The 22,468-nt window shown below is 36.7% G+C and overlaps 1 protein-coding gene across 3 annotated transcripts; it reads left to right on the plus strand.

The window, feature by feature from the left end:
* The first annotated feature begins 1,943 nt into the window (after positions 1 to 1,943).
* LOC311097517 (uncharacterized protein) lies at positions 1,944 to 19,831 on the plus strand. Of its 3 annotated transcripts, XM_084137260.1 has the most exons (4): positions 1,945 to 2,038; positions 4,581 to 4,700; positions 17,928 to 18,047; positions 18,206 to 19,831. In XM_084137260.1, the coding sequence occupies exons 2-4, from the start codon at positions 4,643 to 4,645 to the stop codon at positions 19,072 to 19,074; spliced, it is 1,047 nt and encodes a 348-aa protein (XP_083993386.1). In that variant the 5' UTR covers positions 1,945 to 2,038; positions 4,581 to 4,642; the 3' UTR covers positions 19,075 to 19,831. The 3 variants fall into 3 exon arrangements, 2 of the variants coding, with proteins under 2 accessions (XP_083993386.1, XP_083993387.1); XR_014609268.1 differs by lacking the exons at positions 17,928 to 18,047; positions 18,206 to 19,831 and adding an exon at positions 9,753 to 13,633 and having other exon boundaries at positions 1,944 to 2,038; XM_084137261.1 differs by lacking the exon at positions 1,945 to 2,038 and having other exon boundaries at positions 4,557 to 4,700.
* The last annotated feature ends 2,637 nt before the right edge of the window (positions 19,832 to 22,468 follow it).

Raw genomic sequence — 22,468 nt, forward strand, 5'->3', positions numbered from 1 at the left:
TCCCACACTCAGAGCAGGTTAAAGATCCTTCTACTCCAGATCGTTTTTGTGTGAAACACTTTTCAGTCTGTGAAACGACTGCATTTCCTTCTTCAATTGTGAAATGATGAGGTTTTTGAAACTGATGCTGTTTGTCTTCATTCACCTCCTTCGGGTCTAAAATAAACAGATAAAGTTCTCAAAATTTAAATGAAGCAGGATAAATGAGAACATCAAGAAATATACCAGACGAGTCACAATTATGCAAAAATCTTTTTTTTTCTTCTAGTTTTCATCTTAATGTTCCTCATCAGTCATTAAAGAGAATGAAGGAAAACACCAACCTATTTGTTCCTCTGTATCTTCATCTTTTATTCTGCAGGGTTCTTCCTTAATCTCCATCTTTACAATAGTATGTCCGTAGTTTCTCCTGGAGTAATTCCTCCTGCTTGCTTCTTCTTCTCCTGTGGGAAGATGGGAATATTCCCCAGCATTTAAACTCTCATGAACGGCTGTGGGAGCTTCACTGACTGAAGGAGTGAATTGTGGTCGTTGTTGCTCATTTAGCAGATGATCATCACACTTACAATCACTCTCAATTATACAGCTTTAAGTGTTCAAACAATTGTTTAGAAACTATTCAACTCCTCTAGCAGATATTTATGTTGCTCTTGCATATGATTTACATGCATTAAAAACTCTGTTTACCAGGTTTAATTAGTTAATTACATAAATTGTAATCTTAACAAACTGATAGAAATAATTAGTGAAATCAGCTGGCTGAGCTCATGGCTGGAATAAATGGCAGGACTTTTACTTTCTGACCCCTGGACTTTACACCTCGGAAAATTAATACTCAGTCAAGTCAATTCGGTTTTATCTTTAAATAAATAAGGATCATGGAACTTGGAAAGAGTTGGCTAACTGGATGCAATGTAAGTCTTTTATTGTTTCCCTGTTTGCTAAGTCCTGTCACTGAAACGCTGTGAGCAAAGACACCAAAAGTATAAAACAATGCAGTTTAACTTGAGGCGATCCTCGGGGTCCAAGCACAATGGCTTGTATAGATAGATGATATAGTTATACAATGGACATGTCTCTTTATGAAAGTATTATTATTATATATACTAGAGTCTCTTCTTCAATATGACATACAGTGCTGGTCAGAATTATTTGCCCCCTTGGTAAATATGATCAAAGATGGCTAATTGTTCCCAACGTGTTTTGGAGAAAAACATTTCATAATGTGATTTTCCCCCACTTTCAATTCTTTTACTTCAATGAAAGGTTAGATTTTTGCTAATATTTTTACTAAAATATCAAAGGTTTAATAAAATATCAAAAATGCCCCACGCCGAATGGACCAAATGGACAGCTGTCCACAGAGTAAGTTATTATTTTAAACATGAAGGGGATTTTATGTGTTGCGTGATATCTCTGCGCCCAAGTTTTTTTTTAATGCAAGGTAAGGCAAGTTTATTTATATAGCACATTTCATACACTTTGGCAATTCAAAGTGCACTAGAAAGGAATTTAAATAATCACAAAATAAAAGCAAGGAAAATTAAAACATACTGTAAAAGAGATTTAAAGTGATACAGGTAAATCTTTTGATCTCTTAATAACTCACATTTTTATTAATAAAACTTGTATCATCTAACTTTAAAATGAAATTAAGATTTATATTAAAATCCACAACAATAGTAGCCTAACAATCAACAAGTTGAAAGAGTCCAGAAGGTAAATACATTTGCAAACTCCTTAGCAGATATTTTAATCTGAATATAGATTATACTATACTATTTGAATATATCTTAAATCTTTATTCCAATCAAACATATTTAAGGAGATAAATAGTGTTTGTATAATCCCTGGGTTGTTTTGTATCGAATCGATGAAGGTTAGATTGGTTTCCGCCACTAGAGGCGCTTGAGCAACCGAAGCAATGACACACATCCGAGTCTAGGAGAAGAAGAGAAGTGAGCGAGGGAAGGGGACATAAACATGAGAAGTGGAACACAGCCGTTCATTCTGCTCCAAATCTGTTGATTTTCAGACTGTGAGTACATTAATTTTATCATTTATTAGGAGAAATCTAAATCCAAACAACTAAACGAGTCAGTTCATTTAGTGAATCACTCAGAAATTAATCGAAATGAACCGACTGATGTTGTTCACTACACATGCGAAACGTAAACATTACTGACTGTGTTTTTCACATTGCAATTTGTGAAGATTATGAGTTATTTTCATTTTATGTTATGAAACCTGGTAAACAGTTTTTAGTGCATGTTAATCATTTCTAATGTAAGAGCAACATAAGAGTCATTCTAGAATTGGGGAACATTTCGAGTCTCTTGACTTAGATAACCCTTCTTTAATCACTAAAAATAATGCTTTATGTATATTTAGGAAGAACAATTAATGGGAAATATTATTGACTGTCTATGCCTCCTGATTCATACATTCAACTTGAATTATCATGAAACAATTAAGTCTAATTTTCAAAAACAATTGTGTTTACTCTATTAAGTTATAATTGCATAGAATATATATATTTTCTGTATTATTTATAATTTAATTAATAAAAAGAAATAGATTTAGTGTCTGTCCCTACGTTCTGGTCAACTCTGTTACCTCTGTTATAAAACAACAACAACAACAACAAAAACCCTCCAAAGCATTTGTAGAAAAAGCATGTGACTTGCACCAAGGGATGTCACTTCCTCTGGCGGGAAACTGTGGAAAGCAGTGAGTGAAGTATGTCATTATTCTTCTCTCATTAATTTGTACAAAATGTTTAGGAGGATACACAAATAGTAGATTCATTATTTGTCAAATCTATTATTGTGATATTGAATCTCTCATTCACTTTTTTAAAAACGATAATATGGCGAAAACCCATAAAATTCAGTTTTTTGACATGCCATGTGGTATCTGGTTTGAGGTTAACATTTTGAGCTAAAGCACAAAATGGTGGAAAATGTCAACTCTGTTATCGTTAGGGTTGCAAAGGGGCGGAAAATTTCCGGTAAATTTCCGGAAAGTTTATGGTAAATTTCCATGGGAAGTTAACCTGGGGAATTTTGGAAATATTCATTACCACGGCAACCGCTTGTCGCTTGAAAGTAACTGTACACATAAGTGACGGATAGATACATTATTTAAGGTTATTTCTATTCGTTAGAATATTGATATATGAACTTGTTGTCAAGTAAGCCCCTTGTGAGCATGTGCGTGGGAAGTTAAGCTGGGGAATTTTGGAAATATTCATTACCACGGCAACCGCTTGCCACTCTGAAAGTAACTGTACACATAAGTGACGGATAGATACATTATTTAAGGTTATTTCTATTCGTTAGAATATTGATATATGAACTTGTTGTCAAGTAAGCCCCTTGTGAGCATGTGCGTCTCTCTAAACTTTCAGTGTGCTGCACTGCTCTAGTTGACTTCTGCACCTTCCCCCCGAAAATATCACGTTCATTTTGAAAACGTAATTCCTTTTGTGGATCCTCTTGGTCATTCTTCATGTTTCTTTGACAAATATCAGTGTCTCAGTCTCACGCACGCTGCACGTGAGTTAACCACGCCTACTTATTTACATGTCGCGGTATACACGGAATAAAAAAATCTGTTACGGTTGACATTTTCTTCCGCGGTAACGATATATACCGTCATACCGCCCAGCCCTACTTATGTGGTAAATAAAGTTATGCTAGCTTATTTAGCATCTAACTTATCAGCTTGCTATCTACTAGATGAATACATTTGTATGTGATATTTGCAATTTAAACATTTAATAAATATATTTCCCCATAATATCATCAAAACTTACTTCACTTTGTTTAGTCCACAGGCTCAAAAGTGTGCCTTCAATAGTCTTGTGCTTTGGGCTTCTGTACATGTGATGGAGGCATGCAAAGTACCAGTAGGGGGTGTGGTCTCAATAGCCATTCAGTAAGCAGTGTGCTATGTGCATGTGATTGAGGAATGGCATGGATATTCAAGTGTATTTGAATGGCATCTGTTTGTTTTAGTCAAGATTATGGTAAAATATACTTTCCTCAACTATATTTAAGTTCCCTATGAAGAGCAAAGTCTTAACTTTAAAAATACCCAGTTTATTCCCGTTTATTCCCATAAATTCCTGTTAATTCCCTTAAATTCCCATTAATTCCCATGGAAAGTTTCCATCTTTGAAAATTCCCAGAATTTTGCAACCCTAGTTATCGTCAACCCAATTTGTCTATGACAGAGTTGACAGTATTAATATTGTAAATCTTACAAGTTTAAGATCAGAAAATATTGAATTGCATTCTATGAAAATAATAAAGTTTAACAGAAAAAAAAAAAACCAGGAAAAAATCCTATTTTCCCGCAATAGAATGTACCCGCAATTCTGGAATAGAGGAGTTAAATTGTTTCTGAACAGCTTTTTGATCAAAACACTTAAACCGTGAATAATTGAGAGTGATTTTAAGTGTGATGATCATCTGCTAAATGAGCAACAACGACCACAATTCACTCCTTCAGTCAGTGAAGCTCCCACAGCCGTTCATGAGAGTTTAAATGCTGGGAATATTCCCATCTTCCCACAGGAGAAGAAGCAGCAAGCAGGAGGAATTACTCCAGGAGAAACTACGGACATACTATTGTAAAGATGGAGATTAAGGAAGAACCCTGCAGAATAAAAGATGAAGATACAGAGGAACAAATAGGTTGGTGTTTTCCTTCATTCTCTTTAATGACTGATGAGGAACATTAAGATGAAAACTCAATTTTCCTCCTGAGACCCAGACATAGACCTCATCCTCTGTAGAGACATTATATTTTAGTGAATTTCTCTGAGATCATTCATGTCACAGTCCTGTAAAGAGCATATTCAGGGCTTTTCAGAGATACCAAATGTTTGAAGGTTTCACAACTGAAACTCCCGCTATTTGTCCCGCAATGACTGAATGATACAATTTTTGCACTTTTATGGAAATATGATAATATTTTGTATTTATCATTTAAACAGTATTTCTAATTGTTTGTCGTAAATAAACATCAGCAAAAACGTTATGAGGTTTCAAATCAGAATATGACTTACTTTTACAAAACAGTGCATCAATTTAATACATGTCCTCTGTAGAAGACATCAAAAATTATACATCAATAATCATATAAATTATGAGATATTCTTATGAAAATGTTGTATTACACTTATTTTTTCATTACATGTTGCCACAAGAACACATTAATATGCAAACAATTGCATTGTATAGAATGGAACTACACATTTATGGCAATTTTACAAACATTGCTTAAAGTAAAATAGTGTATCAAATCATTGTTGTCTTTCATAACATAGTTGAGAAACATCTTTATACAAAGTTTGATTAAAAATAGCCTGAAACCTAAAAATATATTGGTAAATGAATAAAAAAAAGAAACAATGTTTTTGCATACATGTATTATCATGACATTTTATTTTTCTTAACATTATTAAGAAAAATAAATATTAGTTTATCTTAATATTATATTATTTTTCTTAATCTGAGTCCAGGGGTCCGTTCTTTGTACCTGTTAGCCAGCATCTCCGCTTAAAAAAAGAAAATCCCCAGAAATGGCATACCCAAACTAAAACAGATACAGTTCATGAACCCTTTGCACTAAAAGCATTATTATGGTCTCATTTGAAAGCAGACACTTGGCAGTTTATTATAAATGCGTTTTTGTTGTTAAAATAAAATGTTACAAATTGCTTGAAAGTTTTGTAAAGTTATTAGAAATGTATTTTTTATTAAATATCTTTATGAAAATAAAATTGAAGTTGGCATCTAGAAATGCACTGCAGCTAAAGCCACATGCCTGACCATGTTATATTTCAAATCTGAAAATAAGTCTATAATTTAATTTGAATAGTAAAACTAAACATACATTCAGTGTATTCTCTCTATTGTTTTGTGGTGCAAACAAATCCCATTCAGTTTCAGTCTTCACTGCACACATTCACAACTCTCCGACCTGGTTATGGCTCTAATTATTCTTTTCTTTTGCCTTCATTATAATTACTGATGACTTTCTAGTCACACTTTTTAATTCCCTCGTTTCTTTGATCAAACTTCTCACTTCACCTTCTTTGAAACTGTATCAAATGTCCTTCTTGAAAAAATAAACATTTCAGTGAGTTTTACTATTCAAAATTATTCATAAAAAAAGGGACGGGTGCATCTTAGGGCTAGCTAACATGTAATCTTAGCACACTATCAATACACAACAATTTATAAGATTAAAACCATGTTTTTTCGTAACTAACTTTATAACGCATATTGAGTGTTTTAAATAACCTTCTGTGATCTGATTAGGCTTCGGATAAAAAAACAAAAAAACAGACATAAAATATATTTTTATAGTATTCTGCATAATGATGCTAAAGGCTATGTCAGTAAGCATTGCATTATCAATATAATCTATTACGAAAATACCCGACATGGCATGAAGAACACAGATAAACCATACATCATCGCAATCGTTTATTGTCTTCAAAAGTCTCTATCTGCATGTTATAGTGATCCCTGGAAGCCTTTTTTATGTAAAGGAGTTCCTGCAATGTCACATGATATGCCTCTTTATCACGTGTGCCATTAGTGACCTAAATGTGCATAGAGCGCCCTCAGGCTGCCCGTATGCATTGAAAACACAGTACATTAGAGTATCCCAGTGCTCATAATGATTACATCAGCACATTTTGGGTAAAAATTTAATAAATATTACTCCTGTAAATTTGAAATAAACATATGAGAATCCTATCAATATTTCTCGAAATGTGCATGCTTTTGAACTAAAAGCCCGGAGGGACGTTGTTTTGTCTGAATGGGAGCGACTGATGCTCATGATTTAAACAAAAGGTATCGACTCCGTTTTTCATATTTGTAACTCTTGACACATATTAACAAATTACGGTCACTATAAGATTTTGAGAGCAAGACAGGTGTCAAAATTTGAAGCTTGAATCTTAGGCTACGTTCACACTGCAGGCTGAAACGACCCAATTCCGATTTTTTTGCCCCTATGCGACCTGTATCTGATCTTTTCATGACAGTCTGAACGACACAGATCCGATCTTTTCAAATGCGACCCAGGCCACTTGGGTATGTGGTCCCAAATCCGATACATATCCGATCTTTTGAAATGCGACTTCAGTCTGAACGGCCATGTCGCATGTATCCGACCCGCACGTCATTGATACGCGAAAAACGTCATAATTCTGCGTTGAAGTAGTCGTCGGTTTGAAAACGGACTGCATATTCGTCGAGCTGAGGTAAATCTGCCGAACGGGTCGACCTCGACGAGCCCGTTAATTAAAAAAAAAAAAAAAAGCCCACGGCCACCATCATTATATATGACTAACGTTATGTTAACTTATTTATGCTGATATTAGATAGGTCAGCGGCTGCTGTCTGGCTTTTGTGTAACGGTCGCTGCGCGCGCTCGTGTGTGTGTGTGAGAATCACAGTTAGTTGAAGTTTAGCTACTTCCGCAAACAACAAGTGACGTCGTTGACCGTTGAGTACTCTTCTGCGCATGCGGGTCACTTCTGGGTCATTTCACGTTCACACAGAAGATCACAAAAGGTCGCATTTAATTGGAAATGTGAACGGCCTTGCAAAAAAACCTAATTTTTTCAAAAAATCGGAATTGAGCATTAAGCCCTGCAGTGTGAACGCAGCCTGATCTTTATAATAATGTATAGTTTATCAAGGTGGTTACATTACATCTAACTGTAACTTTGAGCTCATTTAAACAAAGAACGCTTCAGTGTGCCGGCGTCCTCATGAAGGTTAACAGGTTAATACATCTGAGATGATTTGACAGATGCCAGATCTTCTAATAGTGATAACTGATCTCTGGCTAATTTGGTTCTTTAAACGAATTTGCGGATTTGATTAAAATATCTGGATTAAGTTGTCTGAGATTACTGCGTGTTCTTGTGTCCGTTGGAAAGGCCTGATATATCGATACTTGAAACCATGAACAGCAATCCAGTGATTGGCTGGCGGCAAGACAGCAACTTATTGACATATTAAAAAAGAACATCCCGCACATGACGAAAAACTTTAATTTCTGGACCTTAATAAGGAAATAGCCAAGCCACCTACTGACATAAAAGTTGTAACATATAAATGAAATGCTTACAGGCTTTACATTATTATCTAAATGTTGCAATTAGCAATTAATTACATTGTTCCTGTGAAGCAGATTTGTTACATGACAGCAGTAATGAGTTTTTTAAGGGTGGTGCTTAAGATATTGTTGGTCATTCAGTGTTTCTGTAAAAAGAAAAAAAGTTAATAGTAATAATTATTAAAAGACAATAATACTACTGCTAATTCTACTACTAATATCAACAATATGCAATGCACTAAGAATAGATGAGCTTCTGAATTCATGAATATTAATCATGTTGTCAGCGTTCGCTCGAACTGATTTGCTGAAATTAAAACAGTGATGAGTGCCAGCCAATGGGATTGCCGTTTGCGCATTAGTTGCAACCAATACTGGAGAAACCGGCATATCCTCTGTTTGTTCTTAAAAGCTGAATAATTCCAAATGAACTCCGTCGTTTCACAACCAAACGCAAAAAAGTGATAAGGAAATAACACAAGATTATTGATTAATTGTTGTTAAAAATGATAGCCCACCAGAAACTTGCGATCCAAATTGTTGTGCGTTAAAAAGGAGAAAAAGAAAAAAGATTATGGAGGAATGATTGGGGAGTCGTGGGGAGCAAGGATTGTGTGTTCTTCAAAGAGAGTTGGGGGTAAATAAATAATTTTGCAATGTTCTGCTGCTGCTTCGGCTGGTTAAGCAAATGTTTGTGGTTTGTTTCTGTTTGGTATAATTGTAAATATGTCTATTAAAATACTGATATTCTGGTCTATAACTCCTCCCCAGACTTCCCGCTGCCCTGTATCTTGCTCTCTCATTGGCTGTAGGTCATCACCGATGTAATTTTCAGTCAGAACACATTTCACATATCAGGATTTTGAATTTAGGACGGGTCCAGATATTTAGCATGCCAAATATCTCACGGGGTTCTGCGACTCGTCTGCGATTCTCTCAGATCGCGTCTTTGATAATTCACACTGTGTGATTGTCACTCTTGAGAAACAGTACCGATTTGGCTCAGATTTTGACCATTTCTAAGTGATTTTGCAAAACCTGTCGGCAAGTGAAGATGGGGGCTAAAATTGTGCACTGTGAACTCGGCATAACTCTCTCTCTTGTTGCGTGTGTTTGAGAAACGGCGATCTCAGCAAAGCAACGGCGAGCCGTGTGCCTTCACACTACAGTTTACGGTACGTCAAATACTGTTACTATGCGCATACGTTGAGATGAATTGAAATATGACGGATCGCTTGACGGAGAGTGAAACTCTCAAGCGCTCAGACAGTGTTCAGCAAGTGAAAATATATATATGAGAGGGTTGATCATGTGAGGGTCACCAATGAAGTCCACACTAATTGAGTAATCCATGTACGAAGAATGGGCCCCTGGTGTCCACTACAGAGGACACAGCATAAAATATGAATAAAATATTTTTTCTCAAAAAAACTAACTTCTCTTACAAAAAAGTTCTGTTCCTCAGGAAGATATAACAATACATCAAACCTAGATACTAGAAGACTCGGTAGTAAACTAGATTTGTGCTAAATTAAGAATGAAATGTATTTCTTTGTTTCTCTTCTGACCTTTTTTTTTGGGGAATTTAATGTTGATTTTAGACCCAATAGAAGTGAATGAAGACAAACAGCATCTGTTTCAAAAATCTCATCATTTCAAAAGTGAAGATGGAAATGTGGTCGTTTCAAAGACTGAAGAGAATTTCGCACAAAAACAAGCTGGAAAATCTGGAGTCAAAGGATCTTTCACCTGCTCTGAGTGTGGAAAGAGTTACATGCATAAACCAGACCTTAAGAGGCACATGAGAATTCACACTGGAGAAAATCGGTTTGCATGCACTCAGTGTGGAAAGAGTTTTATACATAAAAGAAACTTAAATGACCACATGAGAATTCACACTGGAGAAAAACCTTTCACCTGCACTCAGTGTGGAAAGAGTTTCACTTACAAAAGAAATCTCAATGATCATCTGCACACTCACTCTGGAGTGAGATCATTCAGCTGTGATCAGTGTGATAAAACATTTGTTGTGGCATCAGGCTTAAAAACACACCTTAAAGTTCATGCTGGTGCGAAGCCTCATGTTTGTTCTTTTTGTGGAAATAGTTTTTCGCTACTGAAAAATTTACAAGTTCACCAGCGAATTCATACTGGTGTGAGACCTCATGTCTGCTTTGACTGTGGGAAGAGCTATAGTACATCAAGCAACTTAAAAACACACCAGAGAATTCATACTGGAGAGAAACCATACAAGTGCTCACACTGTGGAAAGAGTTTCTCTCAGTCGGGAGTCATGAAAGCTCATGAGAGAGTTCATACTGGAGAGAAGCCGCACCAGTGCTCTACATGTGGGAAGAGTTTCACCTTCTCTTCTAATCTACTGAAACATAAGAAAAAGCTTTGTTGTCTAAGTGAGCAAAAACACTTGTGAAACAATAAACAATATTCAGTCCATTAAAACTCTGAATATTCCATGAGATGTTCAATCATTGCTGCGTTTACGTACACTTGCCATTAACATGCGATCACCATGTGCCAATAAGCCAATTAGGACACGGTGCGTTTACACCTGTCCACTGTATCTGGATAACAGATAACGTCCACCTGTGAATGCAGACACGATGGCTGGAGACATTACACTGAGATCCAATCACAATGCATCCTCGACAACCTCCGAACCTGGACACGCTGATCAGAAGCGCGTTTACACTTATCTTTTCAATGTGTATGTAGACAACATCCGGATACAGGTCGCATGTTAATGCCAAGTGTAAACGCAGCAGATGTTAAGAAACTCACTCTTGAAATGTGGATGGAAAATATATTGAAATCAGTCAAGTTTGGTCATGGGTAGTTTATGGTTGAATGGGGTTTATAGTGCCAGTAATGTTGTACGTAATGTACTTATTTCTATGAGAAATAAAAAGGAACAAAACTAAAGTGACTTAATGAATAAATTAACTTTTGTTTACATGTAACCAAAAGGGTTTTGACATTGTATACTACACTGTTAAATGACTCTATTGCAGACTTTTGGTCAATGTTGATTAGGTTAAAAATAAATTCTTGCAAAATAAAAAATTCCTTATTAATAACAAAACAGGCAAGTTTAGGGATTTGTAAAAACCAAATCAGTATACTCATAAACAGACAGTCTAGACAGGCCTATTCCAACAAGCTCTCTCACCCTGAACACAAATTTGCTTTCTTTCGTAATATGGGCTCATATGCTTTTCTGTACATAGTATGCTTTAATAGTAAGGTGTTTACTGAGTTTGGTCTTTTAATATCACTGTCTTAGTACTTAAGCCACATGCCACGTTAAGCATTAACAGTTTTCTATGGGAGGAAAACGCTTAACATGTAATCTTAAACGCATTGCATTCATATTCTGGACTAATCTGCTTTTCTGTTCATAGTATGCTTTATTAGTATGGTGTTTACTGAGTTAGGTATTTAATATCCCTGATTGGAGTAAAAACATAATTCACCCAAATGAGAACTCAAGACACGCACATACATTTGAACATCTGACCTCTCTTATTATATTTCTTAATATGCCATATTTGGTAGGGGTTGATCTTTGAGTGCTATGCTAAGATGGACTGGACATTGTGGATAATTCTGCTTTATCGTTTGTATAAATATGACCTTTCTTCCCTAATAAACTTGAAAATGTTTTGGTACTACACTAGCTCTGCGTCTGCTTGATCATTCTCCCGAGATCTCGCATTGCTGCTGCCACACATCACATGTGTCTCTTTCCAACTGATGACTGATAGCTTTGAGGCTGCAGATAGTCTACCTAAAATTAATCTAACAGATTTGGGGGCTCGTCCGGGATATTCCCAAGAAACGTGGGACTGAAAATCATCCTCCATCACAGGTAAGTTGCTTTTAAAGTTTTCCTGTGGTGGTAGGATTGATTGTATTAGGTAGATGACTATGTAAGCCTTTGGGGGTTTGGATATCCCGTCCAACTGATGATTTGGATTCAGCTTTCGCAATCCTTAGGCCTACAATGACCGAAAGTAATGCATTCTTTTTTTTTAAACCAGATAGGTTGGCGTCCAAAAGAGGAAAGATGATACCTGGTTGAAAACAACTCGTTCAAGTGTTTTTGTTATGAATGGTGGGAGAGAGACAGGGTTATAACTGTCTACAAGTGACTTGTTTAATGTGGGTTTTTAAGAAGTGGGGATACCCGACCCTGTTTGAATGTGGTAGGAATAACGCCAGAGCTGAGGGATGAGTTGATGATAGTGCTGGTATAAGTGTAAGAGAGATGGCTTGTAGAAAGTGTGAGGGGATGGGATCTAGAGGGCAGGTGGTAGGATAACTGGAGAGAAGTTTAGACACTCTTGCCTCAGTGAGAGTAGAGAAGGGGGAAAGAGGATGTCATGCTGTGGATGTGGTTGATTGAGTTCCTGTGTGTGTGGAGCCGAGAACTGACTACTGATGGTTGTAGTTTTGTCAGTGAAGAAATTATCAAAATCATCAGCAGTTTAAGAGGTGGTAGTGGAGGGGGACACAGGAGAGAGTTGAATGTTTTGAAAAGTGTTCATGTGTTAGAAGCACGGTTGATCGTGTTGTAGAAATATGATGATTCAACAGTTAAAGGATAAGAGCAGAGATTGATACATACTAAGTAAGATGGGGGGGCAGATATACTGTCCTCTGTTTGTTGCTGTATTCACTTCCAGAGATGTGCATTGTGAGGGTGAGGGAAGAGACAGCAGAGGAAAGATGGGAGGGAAAAAGTGAGCGCATGTTTTGTCTGAATGTAACTGGTGGAGGGGTTGGTGGTGCACAAGTAGTAAATTGCAGATTTTAGGTAAAGAAGAAATGATCCGAAATGTGCAGAGGTTTCACCGAAATGTTGTCTGTGATGCAGTTGCATACATAGGTCAAGTTGGTTGCCTGATTTGTGAGTGCCTATGGTGAGGAGCCATTTGAGATGGAATGAGGCAAGGAGAGATAAGAAAACTGTAGCATAAGGCTTCTCTAGATGAGAAGCTAGTTACAATCACCAAAAACTAGTCTACTGCCATCCTCAGAGAATGAAGACAGCAGCGCATCCAGCTCCTCTACAAAGGTACCCAGTTGACCTGGGGGCGATAAATTACTACAATATGGATTGGTATTGCATAGAGAAGAGTGAGTTGAGTATTTCCAATAGTTAGAAATGAGAAGGCCTGTGCCCCCACCCCTCCCAGGCTGGCAAGGGGTGTGAGAGAAAGAGAAGTTGTTAGAGAGAAAAGCGGGGGTTGCTGAGTCCTATGGACGAATCCAGATCTCAGTCAAGCCCAAGATATTGATAGTAGATTGAGTTGCAAAGGCTGGAATAAAGTCAGCTTTGTTGACTGCTGACTGACAGTTCCAGAGACCCACAGAAAAAAAGAGAGGTGCATTAGAAGAGAAGAAAATGGGACTCTGATTAGCAGTATTGCGCTGCCTTCTGCATTAGATGGTTGAGCGGTGTTGAGAGACAACAGGAATGTACTGACAGCACATGTTGTGTATGGGAAAAAGTTGGAGAGAAGGGGAAAAGAAAGATACTTAAGTGCCTTACCGGTGTCCTTGCTCGGTGGAGTCGCAGGTCTTTACCAGAGTTGGAATTGAAAGAAGTTTTCGCTCTTAACATTAATATTCCAACTTTTTTAATTGAATCACACTATAATAAACCATATACACTATATTGCCAAAAGTTTTGGGAGGTCTGCCTTTACATGCACATGAACTTATGGAGTTGGCCCGCCCTTTGCAGCTTCAACTCATCTGGGAAGGCTTTCCACAAGGTTTAGGAGTGTTTATGGGAATTTTTGACCATTCTTCTAGAAGTGCATTTGTCAGGTCAGGCACTCAAGTTGAACGAGAAGGCCTGGCTCGCAGTCTCGCTCTACTTCATGGACTCTTCAGGTCAGGACTCTGTGCAGGCCAGTCAAGTTCCTCCACACCAAACCACACGCTTTGCATTGCACTTGATATAAGGCCTGGATGCAGCTTCTCGGCCATGGAAACCCATTCCATGAAGCTCTCTAGACACTGTTCTTGAGCTAATCTGAAGGCCAAGTGAAGTTTGAAGGTTTGTATGACTCTGCAGAAAGTTGGCGACTTCTGCGCACTCTGCGCCTCAGCATGCGCTGACTATTTGATCAAGACACTCAAAGATGGATATTAGGGGTTGATTGTGTTTGAATATTTCCTGTTGTGCTTCATTCTTAGTCCCACAATTGACAGTTGAATGGATAATTTCCATTGCATTAATTAAGTTTGAGCTCAATTTTTATGATTTCAAGGGTCCTTAATGTTATCAGGGATGGTACAGGGATTCATCCAATAAGAAATATACATTCCATTATATAGAAATGTGATACAGAGAATAACAAGTCCATATATGGCAAATTTCTGGAACAAAAAGCAATAATTCTTTCCGTCTTTGCCTTGCACTCCTGCAAGTGCACACAGCAGCCTTCTCTCTTAGGCCCCATTTACACTGCCAGGGTTTTTCCTGGGTCAAAATTGGTCTTCGGTGGTGGCTGACCGACATGGTCATCCACACACAGCAAAGAGTACCCTAGTACCCACATGATCCGCAAGCCCAATATTGACAATAAATGTTAAATTTAAAATAAATACAAAGAAACAGTTTGTGATTTTTTTCTTATCTATTCATGAAAAAACAATCACTGTCAGGCTAGATAGTAAAAGAAAGCGATTACAACTTATTTTATATCTTTACCTTGATGTTTGTTTCTTTTGTTCCTCGTTGTTAATATTTGGTTGTTCATTCTTTTTATTTTTTTATTTTTTGGGGGGGCCATCATTTTCTTCCAGACTGTGGCTGAGAATTATTTTAATTTTAAACCTCTTCCAAATTATATATAGACTATGCAATTATCAGACACAGATATTACCTGTCACTCTCACTGTCATCCTTTCTTGCCCTCTTTGCAAAAAAAGCTGTGATTTTTCCACGACTGGCTTTCATCGTTTTGAAAGATAAAATCCTTTTTTGATAGGCCTGATAATTATTTTAGTATAATCATATAAATTAAAAAGTAGCATTAAAAACGTAGCGTTAAGATGTGGAATAGTGTAATTTTTTACCATATAAAATTAGCAGCTAGCTAGCAACAGCTTGATTTGTGCTTTGATCTAGTTTCATCTCACTCCAGTCTAACTTTAAACTAAATGATTTTATAGGTAATTTACTACACATTGTCATAGGCCTATACATACTGTGGATTATTAAGGCTAAATTATGGCATGGGGGGGTGTAAAACCTAACTGAATCTTGTTTGGTTTAGTGACAACATGTTATGTTAACATGGTACACTTTCTGGTAAGCTACACTTTTTTATTATTCCAGTTCAATTGTGATTTGATTTAATATTGACTCATTTGGATAAATATTAGGTTACACAAGATAGGCATTCATTTTTCTCTAGAAAAAAAACAACTCACCTAATGCTGTAACAGAGAGCCCTATCAGTTGGTAGTATTATTTAAGGTTAAAAATAACACAAATGAAATATAATGCGTTTTTTTATTATAATAACAACTTTATTTAATAATTTAAGTAAATATATAATAAATATGCAATATAGTACACATATTTAGCAAAATACTCTCTATAGCTCTTTTTTTTCTAGCCAACTAACGTGCCTATCCTATATTAGGCTATGATCATTAAATGGCTTTCCTGAGGTAAATGTTATGTGACATAATTGTTCTCCAGCTGTTTTATTGACCCCTTTGTTTGACTGATTGGTTGATATTATGCATGAGGAATATAAATTTCGGTAAGTTGTACTGTATATTTCAACGGTGTTCATTCGTGATTAACGTTAATTTACTATCAGCTAGAGATGATCGGTTCATGTGCCGCTAGGGATCTGTCGCGTCACATTTACAAGCGCCAAAACGGTATTTATTGTCTGAATTTCGTAATAAAAGTGACAGAATCTGAGAGCTGAGATTTTTTTATATCATAAGTAACCTGCTCTGTCTAGTCTGTCGGTCTCCGTGTTCTCTTTGCTTCGCGATTTTTCTGTGCGTGAGAAAATGGATGTGTGGCGTGAGAGCGTGTGAAAAGTGTCAATTGCGTGTGTCTCACGGTGAATGCGTGAGAGTTGGCAGACCCAGCGCTAATTCAGCAAAAATATTCTCCGAATGCACCACGTGAAACATGGATTCGGTCTTCCGACCTTTAGGATCAGTTGATTTTGATGCGAGGGAGAGAGCAAAGACAGAACTGAAGACGGAGAGTGCCTGCGCGGCGGTGGGGCGCTGTGATCGTTCTCTCCCGTCACTCCGTCAGTAGCCTGCTTCACTCACAAGGCTTTGGCGGGACAAAAAATCGTTTTGGCGGCCGCCAAAAAATTTTCAATGTAGGAAAAACCCTGACTGCATGGTTCAAGTGACCCAATTCCGATTTTTTTCCTCTCATGTGGCACAGATCGGATATGACCGGTGAACGTGTGTAAGCAGGAAAAAAACGCATGGATTCCAATTTTCTCAGATCGGATTCAGGCCTCACTCATATGTGGTAATAAATCGGATGAATCGGATACGTGCATTTGCGTGTGCCATGTAAGCAGACAAATCGGATATTCCCCAGTAAATGCGAGTCATTCCCCAGTAAATGCGAGTCATACGCCATTAAAAAAGGGACGTCAACTCCGGTGGACACCACCAACTGAGATCACATGACTTATTAATGGTGCGATGGAGGTCGAAGGCTCAACACAGTGGAGTAATTTTTTCTACACCTTACGAGAGCAATGTTTTTGCTGATCTTTGAAAATAGTGCGGAAAGCAAAACACAAGTCACCCGTCAACGTCACCCGAATCCGTAGCCAAAAACAAATCGTCCACCCGCACCAATAATTTTCTCTGATTTAAGTATCCGCACCCGATGGTCAAAGTAGCCTAGGCTACTATTATTCTTATGTGTTGTTACGCGTGAGGATAAATGGATGATCATCACCTTCAACAGTGGACTCGAGGCGACGGTTGATGCGCGCATCTAATACAATGATGAATGAGCGCTGCTTTTAAATGAACATTTCTTTAAAACAAAATTTATTTGACAGAATTTAATTTTCTTAATGGCATAAACAGGCTTTACTCCCTTGAAACTTAAACAGGAATGGAACATGCTCATATTTTAGAGAATGTAGTTAATATTTTCGTTAATAATGATTTATCCATCCACCCGCGACCCACCCAAAATTAATTAGAATGTTATTTTTATTAGCCTCTACTTGACCCACCCGATCCGCGGATTATCTACAGAGCCCCCGCGGATATAACCGCGATCCGCGCATCACTATAATAATTTTGTCTGCTTCTGCATCCATTGCATATCGAGCTGTTTTACTTCATTTTCCGGGCCAGAACGTCTACATTTGGTTGTTTTGGCAGTGTATAGTGTAAATGCAAATATCGGATACAGGTCACTTTTAAAAGATGATGTAAGCGGGTCGTCAAAAAAATCAGATATAGTCAGCAAATCGGAATTGGGCATCAAGACCTGCAGTGTAAATGCAGTCTTAGACGAAGAATAATGAAATACATACATACATCGAGAGAGAAAGAGACGTCAGGCTGCAAGATGAATTATGCAAACAACTCTAAGCTCACTGATTGTAAGTGTGATGATCATCTGCTAAATGAGCAACAACGACCACAATTCACTCCTTTAGTCAATGAAGCTCCCACAGCCGTTCATGAGAATTTAAATGCTGGGGAATATTCCCATCTTCCCACAGGAGAAAAAGAAGCAAGCTGGAGGAATTACTCCAGGAGAAACTACAGACATGCTATTATAAAGATGGAGATTAAGGAAGAACCCTGCAGAATAAAAGATGAAGATACAGAGGAACAAATAGGTTGGTGTTTTCCTTCATTCTCTTTAATGACTGATGAACATTAAGATGAAAACTGACATATAACAATACATCTGAAACTGTAGACTCAGTAGTAAACTAGATTTGTGCTAAATTAAGAGTGAACTTTATTTCTTTGTTTCTCAATATGTTGATTTTAGAACCCATGGGAGTGAGTGAAGAAAAACACCATTTCTCAAATGAAGATGGAAACCTGACATATAAAAATGAAGACAAACATCTGTTTGAAAAACCTCATAATTTCAAAAATGAAAATGAAGACACTGTCGTTTCAAAGACTGAAGAGAATTTAACACAAAAACAAGCTGAAAAATCTGGAGACAAAGGATATTTAACCTGTTCTGAGTGTGGAAAGAGTTTCATATATAAATCACATCTTGAAAGACACATGAAAATTCACACTGGAGAAAAACCTTTCACATGCTCTCAGTGTGGAAAGAGTTTCATATATAAATCACATCTTGAAAGACACATGAAAATTCACACTGGAGAAAAAATGTTCATATGCTCTCAGTGTGGAAAGAGTTTCAGTCAGAAAAGCTCTCTCAATGATCATCTGCACTCTCACTCTGGAGTGAGATCATTCAGCTGTGATCAGTGTGAGAAAACATATGTTTCTGAATCAAACTTTAGAAGACACCTTAAAGTTCATACTGCTGTGAAGCGTCACTTTTGTTCTGTATGTGGAAAGAGTTTTTCACATATGCAAAGTTTAAAAGTGCATGAGCGTATTCATACTGGTGTGAGACCTTATGTGTGCCCTGACTGTGGACAGAGGTTTAATACAACCAGTGCCGTAAACTCACACCAGAGAATTCATACTGGAGTGAAACCGTACAAGTGCTCACACTGTGGAAAGAGTTTCTCTCAAATGAAATCCTTGAAAGTTCATGAGAGAGTTCATACTGGAGAGAAACCGTACAAGTGCTCTTTGTGTGGGAAGAGTTTCGTCCAAATATCTAACGTACAGACTCATAAGAAAATGCATTGCCCGAAGTTGCCTAAATGAGCAAATGCGCATCTTAAGATCCATCATTCACAAATAATACACTTACAAGTAATAATTTGACATTCAGATTCAGCAAAAGATGGAATTTGTTTCAATAGAGTGATTTAATCTAAGAGGGTAATTTGCTAAAATTAGTTTGATCATTTGTAAAATTAATTTTTGTCAGGGTCAGCAATAGTTCATGAAACTGGTGTTGCTGTAAAATGATGTGATTTATGGAGAGATGTTTTGATTCTTTAAGGAGTTCAGTTACTTTCATTAATTGTGCTTGAGGACAAATATAAATGATGCATTGAGAACATATTGAATAGACTTCCTTGCATTTAAATATTTTTTTTACATTTAAAGAAATGATCTGTACATTTTGAGACAAAGAGAAATAAAAAGGAATGGAACAGAACTTGTGACAATGAATAAATATACTCACAATCAAGGGGGTAAACATTGTGCAACATTTACCAAGTGTGTATTAATAAATCATACTTTATGCAGCTATGTATTTAACAGGTGCTTTTATCCAAAGAAACTTGCATTGCATTAAAGGCTCACATGATATCAGTTCATGCATTCGCTGGGATTCAAATCCATGACATTGTCTTTGCTAGTGTCATATTCTACTGTTTGAGCTACAAGAAGGCTAATAAACCTAAAACTGCACCATATGTATTTCAATTCATATAAGCAAACATTAACAATGAAAATTAGTTATGAACCCTGAATGAAATGCACATGCTCTGTGCATCTAGTGGCAAAGAGAGTGAACTTTTACTATTCATTGGTCTATAATTAAGTAAAAAGTTAATTGTTTTATTGCCTTGATTCTCCATCTTTTTTTTTTGGTTCACGCTGCAGGATTGCAGAATGTCTAAAGAAACGTTATCAGCATGATGACGTAAAACTACATTTCTTGTCTATTACCACCAACTGCTACTTATACCAATAAGCACAGTTAAGGCCCATTCACACCATAACTAAAGTTATATTTGCATCCACACCAACAAATAATAACGGTCTGTTTATTCTAAGCTTGCGTGGTGCGGTTTCAAAGTGTGTACAACATGTCATTGAACATGTTTTTGCTGTTCTTGTTGCGTTTACACAATTTTAACCAGCAGATGTCCACAGCAGGGTATTTTCAAGTGAATCTATTGTAATCGGTCTAATCTAATAGTGGAGTAAAAACAAGTCTTTTTCACTGCAACTTCAAAGGAATTAAGACAATGTTGCTGAAACTAGTGCTAGATACCTGAGGTAATTTTATGTTTCACTGTTTGTTAGCTTGGCATAATGATCTAATCTCCATTAATACTTCTCAATATTTATTCAGAGTGTATGACCGATTGTTTTACATATATCCATTTTCTTTAAAGTATCATTAAACAGGGTTTTGGACTGGTCAAACAGTGGTGGGTTTTTCTGGACCTTGACTATTAACTTCTCCACTGTGACGTCTATCATTTTAAATGCACGAGCCTTTACATTTGAATGGATTCTGATTGGCTGTCAGTGTTTTATCATTCGTCAGCTGGGAAAAAAACATTCTGAAAGTGATTCTAATTATATAGTTCCTCTATATCGTTATCGTCATAGCTGTGGTAATTAGTAGTAATAACTAGTAATTCTAGTCTATCTTTATCATTAACTGTAGGCTACAGTGTAAGTGTACCCATTAAGCCCATGTACCCTTTAAGCCCACTTTCAACTCTGAAGTCAAATTAAAAAAAGAGAAAATAATATTTTATGCTACTCATTATTTTACCCAATCCAGTGATGTGTTACTTCCCTGGCATTTTTTATTGCATACCAATCACATTTGGCAATGTTGAGTTAGCCCCACCCACGTGCACGCTGTCTCAGGGGACTCACACAAAAACTTTGGTGTTTCGGGACCCTTCAGAAATCAACACATTTCTGCAATTTTCAGCCATTTCTTTGGTAACAACATTGGTATTATGTCAAATAAGAGATAAATGTATTGTGTTTTGTGTAAGAACAAATAGTACTTTATCATTTTATATAATTTTCCTTTAAATGGAAAGACGAGTTTTATTAGCTTGAGTTCAAAGCTAATCTCTAGATCAGACTGCCAAAGAATTAAGCATGTGAACTGCAAACAATAAATGTTTTGTGATTCATTTTACAAATAAATACATCATAAATTGTTTTGTAAAGAAGATTATTTTCATAAATTAACTTTTTTTTAAAGATGGGCTTAAATAGTACAGTGCTACAAAACACATGCAAATTATAGCCAACACAAGGTAACCTTGAATGAAAAAAACTTGAATGAAAATTACTATGATACTTAATCCGCAGTATATTTAAGATCCATGCATGTATTTGTAAACATATCTTACATTTTTAAAGGAAAACATTGTCTTTTTTTTACCATTACTCACTGTGGAACCATTTAAGCTATTTTTTTTAGAAAATGACCGATCGTTTCGCTAGATAAGACCCTTATTTCTCGACTGGGATCGTGTAGAGACTTTGAAGCTGCATTGAGACGGACATTTTAACCTTCTTTGAACATTTGAATAGTTGGTTGCCATTGAAGTCCATTCTGTGTAGAAAAATCCTGGAATGTTTTCCTCAAAAACCTTAATTTCCTTTCGACTGAAGAAAGAAAGACATGGACATCTTGGATGACATCGGGGTGAGTAAATTATCAGCAAAAAATCTTTTGAAAGTGAACTAATCCTTTAAGGCTCCATACTCCAGGCAGAGTCTGGAGCCAAGCTGACTTAAGGCTCCAGACCACTGGCCACTAACACCTACTCATCCCACCCAGGGCTCTAATCAAACATTAGTAAAATGATTTTTTTAATACTTCCCTGTCACTGAATAAATATATTGATGTTTTACTTCTTTAAAATCAATACATTTTTATATTTTGTGAATCAATGACCATCAATAACATCTAAAACTAGATACTAGTAGACTGAATAATAAACTGTATTGTTTTTAATTTGTACATCTTCACAGTTGAACAATTCAAATCATAAATTCAATTTACAATGGGAATGAACCATCGCTGAACTTACTTAAGCTGGAACATGAGGGACAAAGTCAAAATGAGGTCACTTTACAATAAAATAAACAATTTACAGATCAATACTCAGACAGCAACATAGTGTCTGCCCAGATCCAGCCCATATGTGGTACACCTGGAGTCCACATGGCCAAGATGTGGACCGGATCTGGGCCAACACCATGTTGCTGTCCGGGGAAATCATAAGAAAACCACTATAACACTCTCTCAATACAAAACGCCAACAGCATCTATCTTCCACATCAGCATCCATGCTGTATCTCAAAGAACGCCAATCCTCAAGGTTTTTTCTTTGTAACATAAATTCTACACTCAATTCATGATGCAATGAATGACAATAAT

The sequence above is a fragment of the Abramis brama genome, assembly GCF_963993115.1.
Source record: "Abramis brama genome assembly, chromosome: 15".
Taxonomy (NCBI): Eukaryota; Metazoa; Chordata; class Actinopteri; order Cypriniformes; family Leuciscidae; genus Abramis; species Abramis brama.